The 27,698-nt window shown below is 36.7% G+C and overlaps 3 protein-coding genes and 1 pseudogene across 12 annotated transcripts in view; 1 reads left to right on the plus strand and 3 right to left on the minus strand.

Annotated features, from left to right (window-relative positions):
* LOC132909248 (PRKCA-binding protein-like) overlaps positions 1 to 27,698 on the plus strand; it is a 69,132-nt gene that overhangs the window by 40,282 nt on the left and 1,152 nt on the right. The window contains exons 1-5 of one of the 6 annotated variants that reach the window (XM_060963965.1): positions 25,755 to 26,104; positions 26,287 to 26,333; positions 26,447 to 26,590; positions 26,719 to 26,775; positions 27,335 to 27,653. In XM_060963965.1, the coding sequence (XP_060819948.1) occupies positions 26,296 to 26,333; positions 26,447 to 26,590; positions 26,719 to 26,775; positions 27,335 to 27,653 (558 nt within the window). In that variant the 5' untranslated portion in view covers positions 25,755 to 26,104; positions 26,287 to 26,295. The other 5 variants (XM_060963966.1, XM_060963967.1, XM_060963969.1 and 2 more) reach the window with 5 other exon arrangements.
* LOC132909100 (jerky protein homolog-like) lies at positions 4,468 to 5,859 on the minus strand. Its single transcript, XM_060963691.1, has one exon. It carries the CDS (start codon positions 5,857 to 5,859, stop codon positions 4,468 to 4,470), a length of 1,392 nt encoding a protein of 463 aa, XP_060819674.1.
* Positions 11,602 to 11,722, minus strand: LOC132909415 (5S ribosomal RNA; annotated as a pseudogene).
* Positions 14,957 to 27,698, minus strand: part of LOC132909251 (PRKCA-binding protein-like) — a 37,755-nt gene continuing 25,013 nt past the window's right edge. The window contains exons 2-6 of one of the 5 annotated variants that reach the window (XM_060963977.1): positions 17,703 to 17,745; positions 17,474 to 17,520; positions 16,154 to 16,472; positions 15,888 to 16,083; positions 14,957 to 15,736 (exon numbers count right to left, since the gene is read on the minus strand). In XM_060963977.1, the coding sequence (XP_060819960.1) occupies positions 15,039 to 15,736; positions 15,888 to 16,083; positions 16,154 to 16,472; positions 17,474 to 17,511 (1,251 nt within the window). In that variant the 5' untranslated portion in view covers positions 17,512 to 17,520; positions 17,703 to 17,745 and the 3' untranslated portion in view covers positions 14,957 to 15,038. The other 4 variants (XM_060963976.1, XM_060963975.1, XM_060963978.1 and 1 more) reach the window with 4 other exon arrangements.

Consider the following 27,698-nt stretch of genomic DNA (forward strand, 5'->3'; position numbering starts at 1 on the left):
TGATCTTAACAGGTTATATAATATATTTAAAGATCCAACAACTTCAGAGTGATACAATGTTATATATGGATTGACTAAGACTCCTTTCTTCCTGTTGGCGAATGTGCTGAAGAATCTTCGGTTGATGAATTGTCTTTGACTTGATGAAATGTGATGACTTGACTTCTATTCCTAGGACTGTCTTGTAACTCGCACCGGTGTTAACTAACTATTCGCTCTTATGTTATTACGGAGGAAAGCTTGGTATGAGTGTGCCCTTTGAACGAAAGACTCGGATTCGTTGTTCCCACTTTTCGTCATTAAAGTGTGGGTAACGATCTGCAATGCCCATTGGCCAAAATCCACGTTAATGACTGGAGATAGGGGCAGGAAGCCTCCTACCAACGTGGCTTGTGGGTGACCTTGTTCATGGGAAAAACCAGCTTTTCCGTTAGGCAATATTTGCTTTTCCCATTAGGTAACTACCCGCTTTTCTCCGTGAGTTTTAAGAGCGACTAATAAACCCAAGGACTGTTTTAAGTACTAGCCACAAACAGAAAATACTTACAGGATTGGAAATTCCGTTAAAAAGATTCTGTCATAAAAGATATAACCTAGCAAACACGAAGATGGCACCCCGCTGAGGGTAGCCACCCACATACTATATTTATTTTTATTTTACTTTTTTTTACCAATGAGATATAACACTTTACCAAATATCCTTCAGGACAAATTGTAAAAAAAACCAAAATAAACTAAAAAAAAAAAAAGATTCTGTTTATGATGGTTCCATAGGTTTATTGAGGGTCAGAATTACGGTGCGTGGGCCTTTGATGGTCAGACTATGAAAAACGAAGTACTGACGGTCCCACGCGACGTAACAGTATGTACTAACAACTTGTCTTTTTCGACAGAAAGTAAGCAATACTAAAGTTGCGATCATTAAATACAGACATCTCGAAAATAAAAATTTAGAATAATCTTGATGTTATTCTTTATTTTATTCAACCGCACATGTCGTCTGGCGCTTTACAACGTCATTATTTAAGAGAAATCTATTTAGAAAACTCAATCTAGTACCGTTATGTGCTATCAACCAGTTATCGATGATCACTATAGATTTAAGAGAATATGAATCCACATTGACTTGCGTCGATGACTACGAAAACATGAATGACGCATCCATGACGCATGAATGACTTGAATCCAGTGTGCTAATCAAATTATGTACACCACCTTAATTATATATACTACTATATGCACAAGTATTTAGACAGTTACTGTAATTTAAACAAAATGTTGATATTTTTATTATACTTTCAACATTACGCTAGAAATATGTTTCTCTAATGTTCACTCTTTAATTCTTGTCGTAACTGGTATTAAATTTTCTCCTATATTGAATCTGAAACTAGGAATACACTTGTGTCAAACACGTCTCATATTTATTACCAATAAATAGCTCTTCAATGCAAAGTACACGTTATGGGGCTCAAGAATTAACACACCTCGAGAATACTAGAAAAATATATTACAACTAGTACTTTCAATATATTATCCACAAGAAGACCAACCCACCCTTTGATCGACAGATCTAAACAAAACTTCTGACTTGCCTAATTTTGCAGTTATAAAAGGACTAAACGCAAATAAATTAAAAACAACACCCAATCTTGAGCTTAGCTCCGATCATACACCGATAATAATAGAATACACAAGCAAACCAATACTTTACAACATTCCAGAGTCACTTTGCAATAAACCCATAAAATGGCAAACATTTACTTGAGAGCAAAATGAACAGCAATATTCCACTAAAAACACCCGAACACATTGACTAGGCATTAACAACATTGGCAGAAATTATAAAAGAAGCAGCATGGGCAACTATTATTTATGAACCAAACAACAGACAAAATAAAGCGAAAGCAAAATGGCAAAAACATAGAACACGTGAAAACGAAAAACATGCAAACAAACTTACAAAGGAAATAAAAAGTAAAATAAAAGATCATCATAGTAATGAATTCTCAAAATTCATAGAGACACTATCTGCGCACGAGAATGCCAACTACTCTCTATGGAAATCCACGAACAAAATCAAGAAAATCAAAAAACTAATCCCAACAATCAGAAACATAGACAACACATGGGTCAGAAGCAATGAAGAACAAGCTGAAGAATTTTTCAAAACATTCCAACAAATTTACACCGTATAATATTCACGATAGTAACTCCAAATGTCATTCAGACGTAGATGCGCAAAATACTAGTACCTCTCCTAATAAGCACTACGCCATACCTAACACAACAACACAAGAAATTGGAATCATAATCAAGAAAACAAAAACCAGTAAAGCACCAGGAATCGATCTAATCAATGGTAAAATTTTAAAATCACTCCCAAAAGCAATACATTCTATCACAATAATATTCTATGCAATTTTAAGAATCCAATACTACCCTAATCTATGGAAGCTAGTACAGATCATAATGTTACCTAAGCCAGGCAAATACCCAAACTGCATCTTACACACCAATATCATTACTTCCTATGTTTTCCAAAATAATAGAAAAAATAATATGCGATCGCCTAAAACCATCAACAGAGAAAGAAAAATTAATACCAGATCACCAATTTGTATTCAGAAACAAACACTCCACGATAGAGCGAATGCACATGCTCCTCAACGAATTTTACTAGCAATAGATAAGAAACAATACTGTACAACCCTCTTCATGGATATTTAGAAAGCACTTGACAAAGTGAACTATAAAAATCTCTTACAAACGCTCAAAAAACACTTCCGGGAACAAATCCACCACATACTCAAATCATACCTACGCAACAGAGCATTTGTAGTAAAAATAATAAAAATATTCTGAAGTAAAAGACATGAGGTGGACATGTTTGTAGTAGTCGGTATAGTTCGTTGCCTGAAGTTGTCTGGCCGATATAGTTGTGGTGATAGTACGCTACTGCTAGTGTATAGAATGAGACAGGTTCTGCTGCGGGTCGCCGGTGTCGCTGCTGGGGTACTGCTGTATTTTCTTCCCATTTTTGATGCCGCGGAAGAAAAATCGGACTACTGTCTCCGGGATTTGAAACCCGGGTTCCGAACGTTCGTAACCTAAGGCGCTAACCACTGCGCTGCCATCGTCCGACGCTAGTTAGTGTCGAGTGGTAGTACGTTTGCTGTCAAGTGTCGCCACAGAAATCAAGGTAGGAGTTGTAAGAAAGCGTCACAGGACCAATATTATACACACTATACACGGCCGACATACCAACAACTACCAACAGCAAAATACTGACATTCGCAGACCACACGGATGTACTAGTTAGACACACTAATCCAGAAACAGCAATCACATTACTACAAGAGCATATCATAAATATAGAAAAATTGCTACAAGACAAACAAATAAAAGCACACCCCAGTAAATGCAACCATATTACATTTTACCACGAAAACGGATACCACCAAATATCCAATTGAATGGCACGCACATAGTACAAACAAGTTAAATACTTAGGACTCCATTTAGGCACACAACTTACATGGAAGCAACATACGAAATCAATTATAGACAACATACGGATAAAAAGAAGACAGATGTACTGGCTAATTAGTCGAAACTCCAAACTCAGCATGGAAAATAAACTGAATATCTGCAAAACGATAATAAAACCAATTTGGACGTACGGAATACCACTATTGGGGAAAGTAGCAATGAATTACATAAATAAATTAGGGTCGCTACAATTGAAGATACTGAGAACAATAGTCAACGCCCCATGGTATATCAGAAACGAGGATATACGCAAAGACTTAAAAATATCAACGGTCAAAGAAGAAATCGGCAGGTACGCAGAAAAGTACAAAGAAAGAAGACATCCAAACACATCCAAACCAGTTGGCTGCTGAGGCGAGCAAAACTCTCACAAAAAGAAGGCTATAAAGAAAATATCACACTGATCTGACCAAAGAAATAAAATAATCAAACTCGAAGATGGTATCCCGCTGGGCGGTAACTATCCACATATTATTTAGCAATTAAGTTAGAAAAATTTACCGTATGTCCAACTTGACAAATTGTAAAGTAAAAATTAAATAATAAACAAAAAAAAGAATTAAAGGTATAAAAGACAAAGAGGATATAAATACAAGGAGACCATTTCGAGTCTTTCCTTGTCTTCCATATAGAGTAGAACCTTCATTATTAGAATAATAATGATAATGATAAATAATAATGATAAATGTATTTGAGTAATAAAACAACAGCTTTTTCTACACTAAGCATCATATATTTCAAACCGAATGATACAATCAAACAATTAAACACTACATAAAATCTATTTCTTCATATGTCTTAATACGTCTAATTCCTCCGATTTACTTCCATTTTGTGCATCAAACCATGTAAACTCTCTTTTTACAGCTACGAATGAGAAGGGCCAGCTTTCTTCTCGACAATACCTATGTTCGCTTAATTCAAAGCATTGTTTTCAAAATCTCCAAGAACTTCGTCGGTATATATTTTCATTAACATTTTCTCTTCATTATCAATTTCATACCAGTTCTTTACATCGATTGTGTTACACCGTTGACATCCTGGTAATTTATGCAGCAATTCAACTGTTTCACCTATGTCCGTTTCTATTATTCTCTCTCTAAAATTCTGTTCGCCTTCCTTCTTCAAAAGCTTGCCCCACGCTTTTTTCAGTATTGTATTTTCGACCTTCATCCAAGCATCTTGTACCATGCGACAACAATCCCACATGGTTAAAAGCTTATGATTTGATACCGCATCTTCCTGCGTACAGCAGGTAGGTAATGGCTTTATTGTTTGCAGCAATTCTTTTCGGTACATTCGCTTAAAACATTCGATTATTCCACAATCCATTGGTTGTACGAGTGGTGTAACGTAACATGGAAAACTCATCACAATGACGAATTCATCTTTGTGTTCTGCTTCGCGGTAATTTATAAATAAATTCCACCTAACATCATCTACCAGCAACAAAATTTTCTCTCTGTATCCCTGTTTCATTTGTTTTTCTATAACTGATTTTAAGAAACATTTTTGGAACCATTTATTGAACAGGTTACCGTCCATCAATGCCTTGTTGTTCTCCTCGTACATAATTGACAGAGAATTAATATTCATATTCTTGAGATTTTGAGAATTCGCAAATTTGGAGATTACTAATGCCGGCAACTTGTGACATCCGGTAGCATTTGCACAAAGAAGTATAGTAACGTAATCCTTGTACATTTCTGGGCATAATGTCGATCCTTCTCTGTGAAACATCAAAGTTTCTTCTGGTACTGCTCTCCATATTAGTCCTGCGTAATCAACATTGTAAATGTTCTCCAATGTGAACTCATGGATGCGCAGAAAATCTGTAAAATTAGCTGTGAAGTTATCCGCTGCAGCTTGTTCTGTGGTTCGGAAATTGTAGATATTCGTTTCACATATATTGTAACGGTGCTTAAATTTTTTGAACCAATTCCAACTGGCTTTAAAATTAGGTTCTCCGTATAATTTTTCATTAAATTCCAGTGCTTTTTTGCGTATCAGTGCTCCTGTTAATATTACTCCTTTATTTTTACATCGCATGAACCACTGGTAAATAACGTTGTCTAAATCCTTTCTCTGTAACGTTCTTAAATATTTACTGAAATTACTATCAATCGCTGCGCTGGTCTCGAAATATGTTATAATCTCTTCTCTTTGTGATTTTATATTGCGGACGGTGGCTTCTTCAATACTGTAATCTTTTGCTACGGTTTTTTGTGTCTTATCGCTTGTCATTATCTGAAGGATTTTGTATTTCTGGTCAACTGACAATACTTGCGCCTTTCGTCTTGACGCCATTATTGTTTGGAACGTTTCAAATGTAAATACCGTACTGAAATGTTGTGACGAGATTTTATTTCGACAGTTATCGTTGTCGACAATTTTGATTAGGGAAAGACAAATACTATATAAACTATATACGTATATAGCTATATACATATGTACGATACACTATAGAGAATTATACAACATTCTGATGATAGAACGTTCGGATGATGTATGTGCGCAATGTATAATCGAGATTATACTGTATATCAAAATAATGTAGTATCGTAAACAAATGGTCTAAGAAATATCGGGTGAACCATAAGCAATGTTGTGAGAAAGCCCAAGCGCCGACAGGCCAGAAGGGTCTGGAAACTTCAATGGACCGAGTGGTTCATCAATGTGTCGTCAGTTCTTCAGTTGAATAGTTACGCGGAAAAAAAGGCCTACGTGACCATGGCCACTGACGGTTGCGGAACACATACGTAGTGGGGCTCCGAAAAAAAGGGACGTTTAAAAAAAAACGAAGAGGCAGTCGAGAGTTGAGAGATTAGTGTTTCAGCGTTGTCCAGGATTATGGTCAGCGTGAAAGAGAGCGCTGGAACCGTTGTAAGGACGGAAGTGAGTGACGAATGATGACTGCGTGCATATGGACTGACGGAGCATCATACTTGATTTTGTATTAGCGTGAACGATATTGAAACAAATCATACCGTTAGCAAACCTACTAGCACTATATTTTCCCACAATAACAAATAATATTCGACCAAGAGTTGATAGAAGCGAGCAGCATGAAAATGAAAATTTATTATGAGATTATTATGAGAATAACAAGGACAATTTTATTTGCAAATAGTTTATAAATAAATGGTTTTTTGTAACTGTATTTATATTTTTGGCCATCCTATAAACGGTAATCTTTTTAAGGAGACTAACAATTCACTGTTTCTACGAATACTGCACACCTTCTTTTCATAGTTTTATGTTCCTTGTATTTTTACGTAATTTTGTAAAAAGAAAAAATAATAATTCTAAGTACGAAGATAAACGATTCAAAAATGAATTGTAATTTTGGAGAGCGGTGAATTATGGAACTACATGTATCATTATGTTTTATTGTTAGTATCAAGTAATTTGAAAACGGTGTCTTTTTCCATAGAAACGTAGATTATATTCCTGAAATTTGAATTTTTAGTATGTGAACTTTCGACTGTTCGCGGGAAGACGCGATCTCGAAGAAGTGCGTCAACGGGAGTCGTAAATTCCCGTTATGATTCGATTAATCGACGCCACAAATCGATCGATCCCTTATTTCTTTTGGGATAATAAGGGTAGTTGAGTAAATATAACTCTGATCTTAACAGGTTATATAATATATTTAAAGATCCAACAACTTCAGAGTGATACAATGTTATATATGGATTGACTAAGACTCCTTTCTTCCTGTTGGCGAATGTGCTGAAGAATCTTCGGTTGATGAATTGTCTTTGACTTGATGAAATGTGATGACTTGACTTCTATTCCTAGGACTGTCTTGTAACTCGCACCGGTGTTAACTAACTATTCGCTCTTATGTTATTACGGAGGAAAGCTTGGTATGAGTGTGCCCTTTGAACGAAAGACTCGGATTCGTTGTTCCCACTTTTCGTCATTAAAGTGTGGGTAACGATCTGCAATGCCCATTGGCCAAAATCCACGTTAATGACTGGAGATAGGGGCAGGAAGCCTCCTACCAACGTGGCTTGTGGGTGACCTTGTTCATGGGAAAAACCAGCTTTTCCGTTAGGCAATATTTGCTTTTCCCATTAGGTAACTACCCGCTTTTCTCCGTGAGTTTTAAGAGCGACTAATAAACCCAAGGACTGTTTTAAGTACTAGCCACAAACAGAAAATACTTACAGGATTGGAAATTCCGTTAAAAAGATTCTGTCATAAAAGATATAACCTAGCAAACACGAAGATGGCACCCCGCTGAGGGTAGCCACCCACATACTATATTTATTTTTATTTTACTTTTTTTTACCAATGAGATATAACACTTTACCAAATATCCTTCAGGACAAATTGTAAAAAAAACCAAAATAAACTAAAAAAAAAAAAAGATTCTGTTTATGATGGTTCCATAGGTTTATTGAGGGTCAGAATTACGGTGCGTGGGCCTTTGATGGTCAGACTATGAAAAACGAAGTACTGACGGTCCCACGCGACGTAACAGTATGTACTAACAACTTGTCTTTTTCGACAGAAAGTAAGCAATACTAAAGTTGCGATCATTAAATACAGACATCTCGAAAATAAAAATTTAGAATAATCTTGATGTTATTCTTTATTTTATTCAACCGCACATGTCGTCTGGCGCTTTACAACGTCATTATTTAAGAGAAATCTATTTAGAAAACTCAATCTAGTACCGTTATGTGCTATCAACCAGTTATCGATGATCACTATAGATTTAAGAGAATATGAATCCACATTGACTTGCGTCGATGACTACGAAAACATGAATGACGCATCCATGACGCATGAATGACTTGAATCCAGTGTGCTAATCAAATTATGTACACCACCTTAATTATATATACTACTATATGCACAAGTATTTAGACAGTTACTGTAATTTAAACAAAATGTTGATATTTTTATTATACTTTCAACATTACGCTAGAAATATGTTTCTCTAATGTTCACTCTTTAATTCTTGTCGTAACTGGTATTAAATTTTCTCCTATATTGAATCTGAAACTAGGAATACACTTGTGTCAAACACGTCTCATATTTATTACCAATAAATAGCTCTTCAATGCAAAGTACACGTTATGGGGCTCAAGAATTAACACACCTCGAGAATACTAGAAAAATATATTACAACTAGTACTTTCAATATATTATCCACAAGAAGACCAACCCACCCTTTGATCGACAGATCTAAACAAAACTTCTGACTTGCCTAATTTTGCAGTTATAAAAGGACTAAACGCAAATAAATTAAAAACAACACCCAATCTTGAGCTTAGCTCCGATCATACACCGATAATAATAGAATACACAAGCAAACCAATACTTTACAACATTCCAGAGTCACTTTGCAATAAACCCATAAAATGGCAAACATTTACTTGAGAGCAAAATGAACAGCAATATTCCACTAAAAACACCCGAACACATTGACTAGGCATTAACAACATTGGCAGAAATTATAAAAGAAGCAGCATGGGCAACTATTATTTATGAACCAAACAACAGACAAAATAAAGCGAAAGCAAAATGGCAAAAACATAGAACACGTGAAAACGAAAAACATGCAAACAAACTTACAAAGGAAATAAAAAGTAAAATAAAAGATCATCATAGTAATGAATTCTCAAAATTCATAGAGACACTATCTGCGCACGAGAATGCCAACTACTCTCTATGGAAATCCACGAACAAAATCAAGAAAATCAAAAAACTAATCCCAACAATCAGAAACATAGACAACACATGGGTCAGAAGCAATGAAGAACAAGCTGAAGAATTTTTCAAAACATTCCAACAAATTTACACCGTATAATATTCACGATAGTAACTCCAAATGTCATTCAGACGTAGATGCGCAAAATACTAGTACCTCTCCTAATAAGCACTACGCCATACCTAACACAACAACACAAGAAATTGGAATCATAATCAAGAAAACAAAAACCAGTAAAGCACCAGGAATCGATCTAATCAATGGTAAAATTTTAAAATCACTCCCAAAAGCAATACATTCTATCACAATAATATTCTATGCAATTTTAAGAATCCAATACTACCCTAATCTATGGAAGCTAGTACAGATCATAATGTTACCTAAGCCAGGCAAATACCCAAACTGCATCTTACACACCAATATCATTACTTCCTATGTTTTCCAAAATAATAGAAAAAATAATATGCGATCGCCTAAAACCATCAACAGAGAAAGAAAAATTAATACCAGATCACCAATTTGTATTCAGAAACAAACACTCCACGATAGAGCGAATGCACATGCTCCTCAACGAATTTTACTAGCAATAGATAAGAAACAATACTGTACAACCCTCTTCATGGATATTTAGAAAGCACTTGACAAAGTGAACTATAAAAATCTCTTACAAACGCTCAAAAAACACTTCCGGGAACAAATCCACCACATACTCAAATCATACCTACGCAACAGAGCATTTGTAGTAAAAATAATAAAAATATTCTGAAGTAAAAGACATGAGGTGGACATGTTTGTAGTAGTCGGTATAGTTCGTTGCCTGAAGTTGTCTGGCCGATATAGTTGTGGTGATAGTACGCTACTGCTAGTGTATAGAATGAGACAGGTTCTGCTGCGGGTCGCCGGTGTCGCTGCTGGGGTACTGCTGTATTTTCTTCCCATTTTTGATGCCGCGGAAGAAAAATCGGACTACTGTCTCCGGGATTTGAAACCCGGGTTCCGAACGTTCGTAACCTAAGGCGCTAACCACTGCGCTGCCATCGTCCGACGCTAGTTAGTGTCGAGTGGTAGTACGTTTGCTGTCAAGTGTCGCCACAGAAATCAAGGTAGGAGTTGTAAGAAAGCGTCACAGGACCAATATTATACACACTATACACGGCCGACATACCAACAACTACCAACAGCAAAATACTGACATTCGCAGACCACACGGATGTACTAGTTAGACACACTAATCCAGAAACAGCAATCACATTACTACAAGAGCATATCATAAATATAGAAAAATTGCTACAAGACAAACAAATAAAAGCACACCCCAGTAAATGCAACCATATTACATTTTACCACGAAAACGGATACCACCAAATATCCAATTGAATGGCACGCACATAGTACAAACAAGTTAAATACTTAGGACTCCATTTAGGCACACAACTTACATGGAAGCAACATACGAAATCAATTATAGACAACATACGGATAAAAAGAAGACAGATGTACTGGCTAATTAGTCGAAACTCCAAACTCAGCATGGAAAATAAACTGAATATCTGCAAAACGATAATAAAACCAATTTGGACGTACGGAATACCACTATTGGGGAAAGTAGCAATGAATTACATAAATAAATTAGGGTCGCTACAATTGAAGATACTGAGAACAATAGTCAACGCCCCATGGTATATCAGAAACGAGGATATATGCAAAAACTTAAAAATACAATCGGTCAAAGAAAAAATCGGCAGGTATGCAGAAAAATACAAGAAAAGAACGGCAACACATCCAAACCAATTGGCTGCTGAAGCTCTGAAAACTCTCATAGAAAGAGTACTTTTTTTTTTTTTTTTTTTAACGTGGGGAAATCCTCATGGACACCCTTCTCCCAATGGGAGTCGGGTAGTGTCGGACTCTTACCGACTAAGACCACCACGTGGCTGCTCGTACGCACAGGGAAGAGGGCCCAGGGGTATCACGGTTGAAAGTCTCCTGTAAGCCCTCCTCTCAGCGTCTTCCCCTCCTAGTGCAGAGGGGATGCTTCGTTTGTGACTCCCGGGGCAGCCAACCCCGGGGTCATCGTCATCTTTTTTGCCGGCTCCGTTGGGGGAGATGGCGGCCTGCCTCTCCCCGTTGCGTCTGCTGCTTTTTCTCGCGTCGTATTCTCTTGCCGGGTGGCCGGCTCGGACCCCCAGCCGCTCCGCCTCTTCGCGAGCATGATTCACCCGCAGAAGTCCCGGGCTGCTGCCCGCCTCTTCGCGAGCATGATCCGCCCGCAGAAGTCCCGGGCTGCCTCATAGTCCGACCGGCTCCGTAGCAGCGCCTGAAAACACCAACACCACACGGAGTTCCAAAGCGGTCACCCATCCTGGGCCCTATCCGTGCCCAACGTTGCTTAACTTTCGTGATCGGACGGGAACGAGTGCACTCAACGTGGCTAGGGGCGTTGGTCATAGAAAGAGTACTAAAAAGAAAACATCCCTCTGATTTGACTAAAGAAATAAAACAGTTAAACTCGAAGATGGTATCCCGCTGGAGGTAGCCATCCATATGTTAATTAGCAATAAAGCTAGACAAATTTACGGAATGTCCAGCTGGACAAATTGTGAAGTACTAATTAAATAATAATAAAAAAAAATATTTCGAGGGATATATAAACGGCATATAATGAAAGGACAGGTAAAGGCGACATTTTATCTTATCATTGATCACCGTATAAGGGATCATATAATAAAATGTACGGAAGAAGAAATATTTATAGTATTGGGGACTAGGAGGGAGCTAGATACAACAAAACTCCCCGCCGGACAGGCGGACTAGCTTCGGGAGGAAGCTAGACGAGAGGTGTGGGTGCGGTGGCCCTCCAACCTACTCGCCGAAGATCAGGTTTGTGGCTACCGTTAGATCGATCCTCCCAAATTGGGAGGCTTGGAGGGACCACGGAGGGCTTCCGCTATCCTTCCGGATGACGCAGGTGCTCGCTGGATATAGAGTATTCGGGGAATACCTGTAGAAAATCGGAAGAGAGGTGACGAACAGCCAAATATCCAATATCCAAAGCTGTCACCACTGCGGAGAGTGCGAGAACACGGCCCAGCACACGTTAGAGTTTTATCCGGTGTGGGAGGCCCCCGTCATATTCTGTGACTAGCGATTGGCGAGAGATTAGACTCCTCGGCAGTTATGAAAGTGATGCTGAGGGGGCAACAAGAGTTCCTCGCAGTTCGCTCCTATTGCGAAGGAGTAATGCTCGTAAAGAAAGGAACAGAGCAAGAGAGGATGAGAACATCCCACCCATGTAGAGTTTCGCCCCGAAGAGCGACCCTGCACTGCCCTAGATGGTCATAGAGGCCGACACGCCGAGGAAGATCTGGGATCTCCTCAGACTTGCACGACGGTCCAAGGGATAGCGATGAGAGGGGCGGTCCCTTCCAATGCCTGAAATAACGTAGGAACGACTCTCTCAGATGGGAGAAAATGCAGGAGTGCTTCGGCAGTAATTCGAAAAGAGTTCCCGGGGCACCCCTGTTGATCGTCAGGCGGACCACCGTGGGGTTTTAGTCGGTAAAGTTCGACACTACCCCAGCGCTTCCCAGAAGAGCAGGAAGGAGTCCATGAAGATTTCCCCACGTATAAAAAAGAAAAATAAGAAAAGAGATACAACAAAACTAGATACGTTTATGGTTCTGCTATATGCCTGCGACGCATATCAGGTAAAGAATTTAGATGTCTTATATTTGTGGAATAAAATTTTGGGACCTGCATTTTTTTCAAAAACAATGAACAGAAATAATTTTGCTGAAATTGTTAGGTTTATACGATTTGATAAGAAAAGCGAAAGAAGCAAACGTTTACGAACCAATAAATTTGCAATGGAATCTACAGTATGGGACCAATTTATAGAGAGTTCAAAAAATTGTTATAAACCTCAACATACATTGCTTTTGTATAAAGAACTGCGGGAAAAAACCATGCAATAAAACTATCAACAAGTTAAGATTCACTACTACAAAAAAATTTATCAAATAAAAAATTGTAAAGGCTACAAAACTATGAAACTCTGTTCAAGATGCGGAAAGTATGAATGCGGCAAATGTACATTTGATAATAAGATAATTTGTAAAAAATACAGAATATAAATAGAGAAAATAGAAAAACAGAATCTTAATATTTCAATATATATGTCGGGTTGGCGTTAGGGGCGTTTAATGAATCTTCACCAGTGTTGTTCATGGTTGTCGCACAGATATTTATTACACAAGTATGGCTGATACAAGATTGACGATCGGACGCGGTAACTGGATGCTAATGACAATGGCCCTAGATTCGATATAGCGAATCCACGGTCCACGGGATAACGAATATACTTTACTTCAAAGTCTAAGTCGGACTCGACTTACTACTCGTGATACTAGGAACGCTTGATTGACTCTTAGCTAATCAGATTGCCAGAAAAGAATGACTTTCCGTCGCGACGACGCTGCAGAGGAAAACTATGATGGGGTGTGCCTAAGGGCACGAGATCATCGGATTCGTCAAAGAAAGCCTCCACTCGGAGGGTGAGGGAAATAGACGCTGCTGTTAATTGGTCAATTTCTATGTTGGCGGTTAGAAAAGGATGCTAGCCGCCCTAGAGAGAGAGTTCCTAGCAGGCAACGTCGTACGTGACCAACTCAGGTTTTCCCATAACTTTCCGCAATAGGCGACAGATTTACAGGCTGATAGAATAAAGACTGTTTGTCAGTCTGAAGGACTTTAGTTAACTAAGTCCTAAGATTTGTAACGGTTCCTCAGGCTATCTGAACATAAACTGTAAACGATGCATCGGCATCTGGCGATCATCTGGCCCAAAGAATGGGGTCTGTGTGTGGCGAGCTGCGAGGCTGTTGGAATGTCTTATTGTCAAGTGTCTGTACTGCCAATTCTTTAAAGGAAAGCTATGTTACTTTATATCTCTGTTAGGTGGAACGTTCATCCCGTGACCGTGGCTACGCTCGGCGACCGGTCGTCGCCTCGAGCCCAAACTCATTGTCTCAAGTTTCGAATGACTGTGTCTGGGTTATTTCGTAAATGCTACAGTATTGAGGCTTTTCCAAATAATTCCAACGGGGGGGGGGGGGGCGGTGTCCTTTCATCTCCGACATATATATATGTAATGATAATAGATATACATTATATATTGTAATTTTTATACTATTGCATAAGTTATAGAAAAAATTTTTTCATATTAAACTATTTCAGTAAATGTTTGAATAATTTAATTTGATCATACTTAAATAATAAATATTTAATAGTTTTAAAATATTTATAATTTTTACAAAAATAATATTCATTTGACATAGAATGTACATTTATTATAAGAATTTAGAATGTAACAAATACATTTTTATACCTTACAATGAATACTTATGTACGAAGACAATTTTAATAAAATTTAAATATTTTTAAAATAACAAAAGAAACAAAAAAAAAAGGAAAAAGATATACATAATATAATATATATATATATATATATATATATATATATATATATATATATTTCTTTTATACAGATTTGTTAGAATTATATGGTTCTTTTTAAATAATAATCTTTGGTTTCATTTTATGTATTATAAAAAAGAATGAAACTAGGACAGAATTCCATTAAAAATAGTAAAAATATGTTACACTAGAAAAGGCTCACTGTATATACAATATCATTCATATTTAGATATTAATAAAAGATCGTAATAATTCCTAAAATTCTTTGCAAACAAGAAGCACATTGCTACATATTGTTAGATTCTGATGTTATTAGTGGAAAGTTTTGTGTATCTATAAGTAAATCTTCATTTATATTTGCTTTTTCTTCAGGTTCGAATTCATCTACATCCTCTCCATCAGTTATTACTTGAGGACCGGTAGATTTATATTGGAATGCAGAATGTGATAAATCAACTTCAACAGGAAATAACATTGCAGAGGATAATAAATCTCGTGTATTAGAATAGTATTTTGCTAAACCAGCTGCAAATTTTTGCAATTGCCATACCACATCCTGAACATGTTTATTGTCTAATAATTCGAGTTTTACAAGTACATCCGATCTAAGTTTACCAAATTTTGCACGAGCTTCTTGTCGACATCTTAAGATTAGACGATATTCATAATTGCCTGTTTCCACTCGATAAAAAGGTTCTTGTATTGTTGCGTAACTTTGTTCCTCATCATCCATTTCTTTTATTTTCAAGCAATAAGAAAGATATTCAAATTTTGCATCAGCATATTTGCTTATGGTTAATCGAGTATCTGGAATAGCTTTGTGAAGGTATGTGCCTAAATCATTTAATATAGGTTTCAGATTTTTTAAAATTGTTATTCCATATTTTTCCATTTGTCTATGTTGTTCACCAAATTGTCTGAAAGCTTCACTAGCTCGTGGTTGTGGCTCTCTTACTCCTATCGCAGCAAAGGCATCACCAAATACTAAAATATGCAATATAATGATACTTAAAACAAAATATTATTGTAATATTTATATATATATATAATCTCAAAATTGAATAATTTTTGACACAGTTAAATTTAAAAATGACTTTTGAAATTTGATAATTTATTTAAAAATGTATAACAATACCTTTGTATATTTGTATTAAATCAAAAAAACTATGTAAAGTAGCATTAGCATGGGAAACTAAACCTCTATACAAATTTTCTGTGTGCTGCAATGCCATTAAACGTTGTACAAGTGCATCGTTACAAAGAATGGCACGCGATAATCCAAGTGCATCTGCTGTTGCACTTCCCATTCCTTCAATTAATCTATGTTTTACCTAAAATTAATTTAAGGATTAAAATAATGTAATCATTTACAATAAATATATAAGTTTAGACAATAAATACCTTTTTCAAAGCTATATCAAGAGTACGACCTTGTTTAGGATCGGCATGTAATTTATTATAATTAATACTGACTTGAGAATCACAAGATTGTATCATTTTTGCAACTTCTACTTTTGTCTTTCCTTTAACTGATACTCCATTTACTGCTACAAGTTCATCTCCTGATTGTAAAGTACCATCTATAGCTGCAGGTGAATAGTCAAAAATTTGTACAATATACAAGCAGGGGCATAATGGTGCTCCACCTCCAATACTTATGCCGATAAGATTACTGCTATCTTTTTGTATTACAATATTGCCAGAAGTTATGGTCATACCCCTGTATAAATTAATGAAACAAAAGAATACATGAATATATTGTTTCACATAAAATACTTGTATAATACTTATTTGATACAATTGACTTCCATACTCATATTCTTAGCATGAAATAAGTTATAAACATATTTATTATAATAACAACAATAATAATAAATTAATAAGACTTCTTATATAAATGCATATAAATATAAAGTATGCTGTACATTAACATAAAACTATCTATTAGATTATTGTTTATAATATTTTTTAACAGCTAATAATGTGCATAAATAGATACAAAATTATTTTAAAAGCTTAGAGGTATGACATTTCATAAAATAAAGCTTAATATATAAATAAGGAAGAATAAAACCATTTAAATACAAATCTGTATCAAATAACTGGTCAAAAAGAATCCTTACCTGAATGTTCTGATAATAATTAAATGTTTAGAAATATTAAACTAAAAAATATTGAATTATGTTATTAATTTTTATGAAACACTATAAACAAATTAAATACCAATTAATATATTAAAATATAACTTTAGCATTAAACACATTATTATCAAAACTTACGTATTATTGGGTAGATGATGAAGAGACTGATCTTGACTGACCAGTTCTACATCTGGTCTACGTTCCATAATGATTAAAAGAAACAGAAAATATACAGTTTGTAACATCTCTTAAATGTATTATAGAAAATGTTAGTAAAAGAAATTTAAATGAAAGACAAGATAGTAGAACATAAAAATGCATACATGCGATCTTCCATTGTAGTAAATTGATGCAATTGTACGCTAGCTGATGGCACGGTGGTTAATGAAACAAAACTTTCTTTAGATTCATCGACAATATTTGTTAAAGTTATATTATTTGTAGATAGTACTGTTTGATCCACTAGACTATTCCACCGTACCGTGGTATACAAACATGCATTTTACAAGAAAAAGGAAGCATATGTAAATTGAAATGTAACACATATCAATAAATAAATAATCAATTGTATGAAACCAACATCTTATCTTCTTCGAAGAAGAAATCATCATAATCCATGCTTGCAATCTGTAATGTTAATAAAGATTAAGTTAGTGTTCAACATTTTGATTTTTTAGATGTAATGTTAGTTATAATTAAATAAAATATTTTATTGATATACATTATAATCCTTGTATTTTTAATTTAATTTGTGATGAACTGTAACAGAATAAACGCGTAACATTAAAAACAAATACTAATCCTAATACCTTTATGAACTACTTATATCAAAGAAACAAGTCAATATGACACATGTAAACTCTCCTTCTCAGTTTCAAGGAATAAATATAATCGATTCTTTGTTACTGTGTTTTGCATCGTTGTCATGTGCATGTATGTAGAGATGTGCATACAGATTCAAATAATCGAAAACAAATTAAATTTATTTTCACAACTGGTACTTTTTTATAGATATATAACTTTTTACGAAATTTTTCTTTTGTAAATAATTACTTTAGAAACATTATATTTATTAAAAACATAAACATAAAAGTAAGTACGTTCTACTGCTGGTTACTTTACGCGTGATTTTATTGGTACTGATAAATTTTCTAGTAATTATAAGCAAGATCATATAAACAGATCTCATTTGCCAGAGAAAACTGTCCGAAAATTGAGTCGTGAAAATCAACATGGAAGACAACGAAGTTCTAGTTCTTTAGACATAGATAGAAATGAACAGAGTGTCTCTGCTTGGTATTTCTGTATGTGAATCACGAGACCCGATTATATGATCTTGATCCCCGTTACACAGTTCCCTTTTTGGGAATGACCATTCACGATCACGTAAATAAATCTCAATACTCATATACAAAAAAGCACCGAAGCGACTCAATTTTCAGATGGTTTTCCCTAGCAAACGTCGAGAATCGAGCATGTTATGTGAGGTACAGGTGATACAATACATAATACTACCTCGATCGACGTAACAATGAATTCCACTTTCAAAAATGTTTGCACTGATAAATAAATGTATGTGTTTTTCTTACTATATTTTGCATGCAAATTTTATTAATTCTCTAAAAATCTATGTATTTCAATAAGTAATTAGGAAAATATAATTTTTAGTACAAAACTTCCAACTTACATGCGTTACTTTTAACATTTTAACAAGTATGTACATCGTTTCGCATATATTATTATATATTACATATATTAAGGGTTATTTTAACGAATTCTTGATATCACATGACGCCATGTTCCTTATGTTACTTCTTTTGTCCGTCTGTTCCATGAGTTGTATATAGCGCGACGCGAATAAGTATTCAGATAGCCAAATCTGTGTTAGCAGATTTTGTTGGAAACCTGTTATCAGCTTCGAGTTTGACTATTTTATTTCCTTAGTGAGGTCAGTGGGATGTTTTCTTTTTAGTCTTCTTTCTATGAGATTTGTGACAATGAGCTTCGGCTCGAAGTGACACAACTAGTCGCTAAACGTTGCCGAGGTCACGGGATGACCGTTTTTACCTAACAGAGGTATGGAGTAATTGTATAGCTCTTCTTAAAAAAAAATATATAGTCGTAGCAACACACGACAACAAACTTTCCAACGGTTTCCATCCCGTGGCTCGCTATACAAAAACCCTATTCTTCGGATAACATGATTGCCAGATGTCGATACATCTTCACAGTATATTTCCAGCTTGCCTAAGGACCCGCTATAAATCTTAGGATTTATTTAGCTAAGGTTCTTTAAACGGACAAATAATCTTGATCTTAACAGTCCCTAAATTCATCACCTACTACGGGAAGTTATGGGAAATCTGTTTTTCTCACGTACGACGCTTTCCGCTAGCAACTCTCTCTCAAGGGCGGTTAGCATCCTTCTTCAACCACCAATATAGAAATTAACCAATTAAGAGCAACGTCCATTTCCCTCACTTTCCGAACGAAGGCTTTCCTCGACGAATCCCATGATCTCGTATCCTTAGACACACCTCATCATAGTTTTCTGCAGTATCATTGTGACGAAAAGTCATTCTCTCGTGCGATCTCATCAGCGAGTTACACAGCGTCTTTACTATCAGTGAATGCTATACGTTTTAACAAAGGTTAGTTGAATAATACTTGTACTGTGGATAAGTAAGTTGAGTACGACTTAGACTTTTGAAGAAAGCACATTTGTTACCCCGTTTTTTTTCTTTTTTTTTTTTATTTGCGTTTATTTTACAAACAATTCTCGTTAGAGAATTTTAAGTAAATTTATCTGACGTGGTACTATGACATGATTAATAAGTGTTTATAGTATGTTTGATTCTATTTGAATCTAGTGCTTAGGTCTAAGGTATAATGTTTTTTCAGCCTGCAGATCCGTTCCGACGTGTCGAGTAGTTGAGTAATTACAGGGTGTTTTACCACGAATTGTCTATTGGTTAGGTAGGATTTTAGGATGGAGTAGTACTTGTGTGGTAGGGTTTTCTTTAGTTTGAATAAAAGTCCTTCATGCCATACTTCGTCGAATGCCTCTTCAATGTCTAGAAATACCGTCTAGAAAGAAAACTTATTGATTAATAGATATGTTACTCGTATGGTGTTCGGTCACTCTGTGCGTAACCCGGGATCCATCCCTCGGACGAGGCGGCCAGCGTCAACAGGAGTCGTAAATTCCTGTTACGATTATAGATAATCGATGCCACGAACTGATCGATTCCCTTATTTCTATTAGGATAATAAGGGAGGTTCAATTGAGTTTACACTGAATTAACACGTATAAAATAATGTTTATTCCAACAACTTTGTAAAAGAGGATAGTTACACTGATACGTAGATACAAGTTAATAAGTGATTGATTTTAAGGGTAGAGACCCGTTACTTACATGATGACTATTCTAACGATGGAGAATAAGTGAAGTTTAGTGACGATGTTGTGTCGGAGGAAATCTAGTGATGAGTGTGTCTAGCGCATGGGGCTGTCACGGCTGAAATTCGAGCAGCTATATTGCTACGTCGCGTGAGATGGTCCACGGGACATCCCTCATGGTCAGGCCACCTAGGCCTGCCCATCGTCACGGTGGCCCGTATTAGGCCCAAGGAACCCCCATAAACCGCATCTGTTAAACATTAAGGTACAGTCATATAGACATCGCCGGTTTATGAGGGTTCCCAAAAATCCGTTGGTCTGTTGCACATCCTCGCTAATTGCGAAGAAAGCAGATGTGCCCTGCGAAACTGCTGGGTTTTCCCCAAGAACAAGGACACCCATGAGCCAAATTTGCAGGAGACTTTCTCCTCGTATTGTATTTATTAACATTGGCCATAACCAATGGGCATCGTGGATCGTTACCCTCACTATTCTACCCAAAAGAGTAAACAGCGAATCCGCGTCCTTAGTTCAGAAGGGAACACCCTCACCGAGTTTTCCTCAGTAAGAGCAGTAGAGCAGTCAGGGAGTCTTGAACAGTCACGCCTAGAGCTCGGAAGTGTATTGGAAACATAAGAAAAAAATAAAAGTTTCTTTTCTCCTTAAATTTCCTTTCCGGTCCTCCCAAACTGGGACGTTTGGTTGGACAGAGGCGCACCTGCCCTGATCTACAGGGTGACGCAGGTGCTCACGGGACACGGGTGCTTCGGGGAATATCTACGCCGAATCGGGAAAGAGGCGACCGCGCGTTGCCACCACTGCGACGCAAGTGTGGACTCGACGCAGCACACGCTGGAACATTGCCCGGCGTGGGCAGCGCCGTGACACTCTCTCACCAGGGAAATAGGGCTCGACCTCTCACCACCGGCGATTTTTGAAGCGTTACTGACGAGCGAGAAGAGCAGGAAGGCCGTAGCCTCCTTCTGCGAGCTAGTTATGCTGCGGAAGGAGGCGGCGGAGCGGGTGAGGAAGCGGGTGAGGGTGCGGGCTTCCCATCCCGAGAGGATTGGCCGACGAGGACGCGGCGGTGCCCGTGGTCGCGCCTTCATGAGGCGCGTGAGAGCCGCCGCGACCTCCGAAGGGGATTGAAATTAGGTGCTGGACCCTCGAGCACCCGGGAGCCACCGAGCAGTCCGGTTGGGGATCCGGACGGCCCCTCGGAGAATGCGCGACGTGACATGGCAGTACGCCGCGCCATTTACGGACAGAATGTTGTACGGGGGGGGGGGGTCCGGTGTGTCGCCTCAGCGGTTCCCGGGCACCCCTCGATCGCAAGAGGGACGGTCATCGTGGAGGTTTTAGTCGGTTGGAGTCCGACACTACCACGCCGCTCTTCCCCCTAGAAGCGGCGGGTGTCCGTGAGGATTTTCTCCACGAAAAAAAAAAGTGCTTTTAGATCCTCTAAGAGTGGGAGTCGTATCATTAACGTCTTCTCGAATAGTTTGGATAAGGTGGGTAGAAGACTAATTATGCGATAAGAGCTGGTTTCATGTATTGGTCTTCCAGGTTTGGGAATGAGAATAATCAATGATATTTTCCAGGACTTGGGATAGTATTGAACGTGGAGAATTGCATTAAAAACGTTCAACGACACTTCCTAGCACGAGGTGTTCAATGACACTTTCTAGGATTAGGTATTCAAGGACACTTCCTGGGCCAAGGTATTTCATGACACTTCCAGGATCGAGGCGTTCCACGACACTTCCTGGGCCGAGATGTTTAACGACACTTTCAGAAGCGAGATGATCTACGACACTTCCTGGGTCGTGAACTTTAACTGGAAATCTTTCGGCAACGACGAGGACTACTGCGATCCAGACTACGAGGGAGACAACGTACCCTCTACGCAATGGCCCTTTGACCGCATCACCTAGTTCACCTGTTTTGCAGTTCGGTATCATCCGAACGGTCACAGTTTATACGGCAACGAGCATCTTGGATGTAGGCGCCAAGCGACTCGTCACACTACCGAGCCAACCCGATCCAGTGGAATACGGATAACCAGCAAGGAGTTGAATGAGAGATCCAATTAATTTTACCTTCACAGAACTTTTGATTGGTACCCTCTCAACGGGGGGAGAGTGTTACGTATCCGGTGACTCTGTCCAAAAACCAGGCTTCATGCCACGGGTAAGATGGCAGCCAGATATCTACACATCCTTGCTGCGTACTCTCAATGGCCTTCAGAACCCACCATAAATATTTGCATTTTCATAGCTAAGGTCCCTTAGACCAAACAAGTATCTTTTATTTCAAGTGTTCCTTACATTTATTGTCTACTTCGGGAAGATACGGGAAAGTTGTTAGTTTTTCTCACGTTCGGTATCTTCCGCTAGCAACTTTCTATCGAGGACGGCTAATACCCTTCCTAGTCCACCAACTTTCTTATTATTCAATCAGAAACAATGTTTACTGCCCTCACTTTCCTAACCAAAAATGTCATCAACAAATCCGATGGCCCTGTCACGTAAAATAATAATAAATGAAAGGAAATTTAAGGAGAAAAGAAACTTTTATTTTTTTCTTATGTTTCCAATACACTTCCGAGCTCTAGGCGTGACTGTTCAAGACTCCCTGACTGCTCTACTGCTCTTACTGAGGAAAACTCGGTGAGGGTGTTCCCTTCTGAACTAAGGACGCGGATTCGCTGTTTACTCTTTTGGGTAGAATAGTGAGGGTAACGATCCACGATGCCCATTGGTTATGGCCAATGTTAATAAATACAATACGAGGAGAAAGTCTCCTGCAAATTTGGCTCATGGGTGTCCTTGTTCTTGGGGAAAACCCAGCAGTTTCGCAGGGCACATCTGCTTTCTTCGCAATTAGCGAGGATGTGCAACAGACCAACGGATTTTTGGGAACCCTCATAAACCGGCGATGTCTATATGACTGTACCTTAATGTTTAACAGATGCGGTTTATGGGGGTTCCTTGGGCCTAATACGGGCCACCGTGACGATGGGCAGGCCTAGGTGGCCTGACCATGAGGGATGTCCCGTGGACCATCTCACGCGACGTAGCAATATAGCTGCTCGAATTTCAGCCGTGACAGCCCCATGCGCTAGACACACTCATCACTAGATTTCCTCCGACACAACATCGTCACTAAACTTCACTTATTCTCCATCGTTAGAATAGTCATCATGTAAGTAACGGGTCTCTACCCTTAAAATCAATCACTTATTAACTTGTATCTACGTATCAGTGTAACTATCCTCTTTTACAAAGTTGTTGGAATAAACATTATTTTATACGTGTTAATTCAGTGTAAACTCAATTGAACCTCCCTTATTATCCTAATAGAAATAAGGGAATCGATCAGTTCGTGGCATCGATTATCTATAATCGTAACAGGAATTTACGACTCCTGTTGACGCTGGCCGCCTCGTCCGAGGGATGGATCCCGGGTTACGCACAGAGTGACCGAACACCATACGAGTAACATATCTATTAATCAATAAGTTTTCTTTCTAGACGGTATTTCTAGACATTGAAGAGGCATTCGACGAAGTATGGCATGAAGGACTTTTATTCAAACTAAAGAAAACCCTACCACACAAGTACTACTCCATCCTAAAATCCTACCTAACCAATAGACAATTCGTGGTAAAACACCCTGTAATTACTCAACTACTCGACACGTCGGAACGGATCTGCAGGCTGAAAAAACATTATACCTTAGACCTAAGCACTAGATTCAAATAGAATCAAACATACTATAAACACTTATTAATCATGTCATAGTACCACGTCAGATAAATTTACTTAAAATTCTCTAACGAGAATTGTTTGTAAAATAAACGCAAATAAAAAAAAAAAAGAAAAAAAACGGGGTAACAAATGTGCTTTCTTCAAAAGTCTAAGTCGTACTCAACTTACTTATCCACAGTACAAGTATTATTCAACTAACCTTTGTTAAAACGTATAGCATTCACTGATAGTAAAGACGCTGTGTAACTCGCTGATGAGATCGCACGAGAGAATGACTTTTCGTCACAATGATACTGCAGAAAACTATGATGAGGTGTGTCTAAGGATACGAGATCATGGGATTCGTCGAGGAAAGCCTTCGTTCGGAAAGTGAGGGAAATGGACGTTGCTCTTAATTGGTTAATTTCTATATTGGTGGTTGAAGAAGGATGCTAACCGCCCTTGAGAGAGAGTTGCTAGCGGAAAGCGTCGTACGTGAGAAAAACAGATTTCCCATAACTTCCCGTAGTAGGTGATGAATTTAGGGACTGTTAAGATCAAGATTATTTGTCCGTTTAAAGAACCTTAGCTAAATAAATCCTAAGATTTATAGCGGGTCCTTAGGCAAGCTGGAAATATACTGTGAAGATGTATCGACATCTGGCAATCATGTTATCCGAAGAATAGGGTTTTTGTATAGCGAGCCACGGGATGGAAACCGTTGGAAAGTTTGTTGTCGTGTGTTGCTACGACTATATATTTTTTTTTAAGAAGAGCTATACAATTACTCCATACCTCTGTTAGGTAAAAACGGTCATCCCGTGACCTCGGCAACGTTTAGCGACTAGTTGTGTCACTTCGAGCCGAAGCTCATTGTCACAAATCTCATAGAAAGAAGACTAAAAAGAAAACATCCCACTGACCTCACTAAGGAAATAAAATAGTCAAACTCGAAGCTGATAACAGGTTTCCAACAAAATCTGCTAACACAGATTTGGCTATCTGAATACTTATTCGCGTCGCGCTATATACAACTCATGGAACAGACGGACAAAAGAAGTAACATAAGGAACATGGCGTCATGTGATATCAAGAATTCGTTAAAATAACCCTTAATATATGTAATATATAATAATATATGCGAAACGATGTACATACTTGTTAAAATGTTAAAAGTAACGCATGTAAGTTGGAAGTTTTGTACTAAAAATTATATTTTCCTAATTACTTATTGAAATACATAGATTTTTAGAGAATTAATAAAATTTGCATGCAAAATATAGTAAGAAAAACACATACATTTATTTATCAGTGCAAACATTTTTGAAAGTGGAATTCATTGTTACGTCGATCGAGGTAGTATTATGTATTGTATCACCTGTACCTCACATAACATGCTCGATTCTCGACGTTTGCTAGGGAAAACCATCTGAAAATTGAGTCGCTTCGGTGCTTTTTTGTATATGAGTATTGAGATTTATTTACGTGATCGTGAATGGTCATTCCCAAAAAGGGAACTGTGTAACGGGGATCAAGATCATATAATCGGGTCTCGTGATTCACATACAGAAATACCAAGCAGAGACACTCTGTTCATTTCTATCTATGTCTAAAGAACTAGAACTTCGTTGTCTTCCATGTTGATTTTCACGACTCAATTTTCGGACAGTTTTCTCTGGCAAATGAGATCTGTTTATATGATCTTGCTTATAATTACTAGAAAATTTATCAGTACCAATAAAATCACGCGTAAAGTAACCAGCAGTAGAACGTACTTACTTTTATGTTTATGTTTTTAATAAATATAATGTTTCTAAAGTAATTATTTACAAAAGAAAAATTTCGTAAAAAGTTATATATCTATAAAAAAGTACCAGTTGTGAAAATAAATTTAATTTGTTTTCGATTATTTGAATCTGTATGCACATCTCTACATACATGCACATGACAACGATGCAAAACACAGTAACAAAGAATCGATTATATTTATTCCTTGAAACTGAGAAGGAGAGTTTACATGTGTCATATTGACTTGTTTCTTTGATATAAGTAGTTCATAAAGGTATTAGGATTAGTATTTGTTTTTAATGTTACGCGTTTATTCTGTTACAGTTCATCACAAATTAAATTAAAAATACAAGGATTATAATGTATATCAATAAAATATTTTATTTAATTATAACTAACATTACATCTAAAAAATCAAAATGTTGAACACTAACTTAATCTTTATTAACATTACAGATTGCAAGCATGGATTATGATGATTTCTTCTTCGAAGAAGATAAGATGTTGGTTTCATACAATTGATTATTTATTTATTGATATGTGTTACATTTCAATTTACATATGCTTCCTTTTTCTTGTAAAATGCATGTTTGTATACCACGGTACGGTGGAATAGTCTAGTGGATCAAACAGTACTATCTACAAATAATATAACTTTAACAAATATTGTCGATGAATCTAAAGAAAGTTTTGTTTCATTAACCACCGTGCCATCAGCTAGCGTACAATTGCATCAATTTACTACAATGGAAGATCGCATGTATGCATTTTTATGTTCTACTATCTTGTCTTTCATTTAAATTTCTTTTACTAACATTTTCTATAATACATTTAAGAGATGTTACAAACTGTATATTTTCTGTTTCTTTTAATCATTATGGAACGTAGACCAGATGTAGAACTGGTCAGTCAAGATCAGTCTCTTCATCATCTACCCAATAATACGTAAGTTTTGATAATAATGTGTTTAATGCTAAAGTTATATTTTAATATATTAATTGGTATTTAATTTGTTTATAGTGTTTCATAAAAATTAATAACATAATTCAATATTTTTTAGTTTAATATTTCTAAACATTTAATTATTATCAGAACATTCAGGTAAGGATTCTTTTTGACCAGTTATTTGATACAGATTTGTATTTAAATGGTTTTATTCTTCCTTATTTATATATTAAGCTTTATTTTATGAAATGTCATACCTCTAAGCTTTTAAAATAATTTTGTATCTATTTATGCACATTATTAGCTGTTAAAAAATATTATAAACAATAATCTAATAGATAGTTTTATGTTAATGTACAGCATACTTTATATTTATATGCATTTATATAAGAAGTCTTATTAATTTATTATTATTGTTGTTATTATAATAAATATGTTTATAACTTATTTCATGCTAAGAATATGAGTATGGAAGTCAATTGTATCAAATAAGTATTATACAAGTATTTTATGTGAAACAATATATTCATGTATTCTTTTGTTTCATTAATTTATACAGGGGTATGACCATAACTTCTGGCAATATTGTAATACAAAAAGATAGCAGTAATCTTATCGGCATAAGTATTGGAGGTGGAGCACCATTATGCCCCTGCTTGTATATTGTACAAATTTTTGACTATTCACCTGCAGCTATAGATGGTACTTTACAATCAGGAGATGAACTTGTAGCAGTAAATGGAGTATCAGTTAAAGGAAAGACAAAAGTAGAAGTTGCAAAAATGATACAATCTTGTGATTCTCAAGTCAGTATTAATTATAATAAATTACATGCCGATCCTAAACAAGGTCGTACTCTTGATATAGCTTTGAAAAAGGTATTTATTGTCTAAACTTATATATTTATTGTAAATGATTACATT

Source organism: Bombus pascuorum, chromosome 7 (assembly GCF_905332965.1).
Source record: "Bombus pascuorum chromosome 7, iyBomPasc1.1, whole genome shotgun sequence".
Classification (NCBI taxonomy): Eukaryota; Metazoa; Arthropoda; class Insecta; order Hymenoptera; family Apidae; genus Bombus; species Bombus pascuorum.

Bases quoted from the DNA above. Each gene is read 5' to 3' on its own strand.
- LOC132909100 (XM_060963691.1), bottom strand. From the start codon at position 5,859: ATGGCGTCAAGACGAAAGGCGCAAGTATTGTCAGTTGACCAGAAATAC.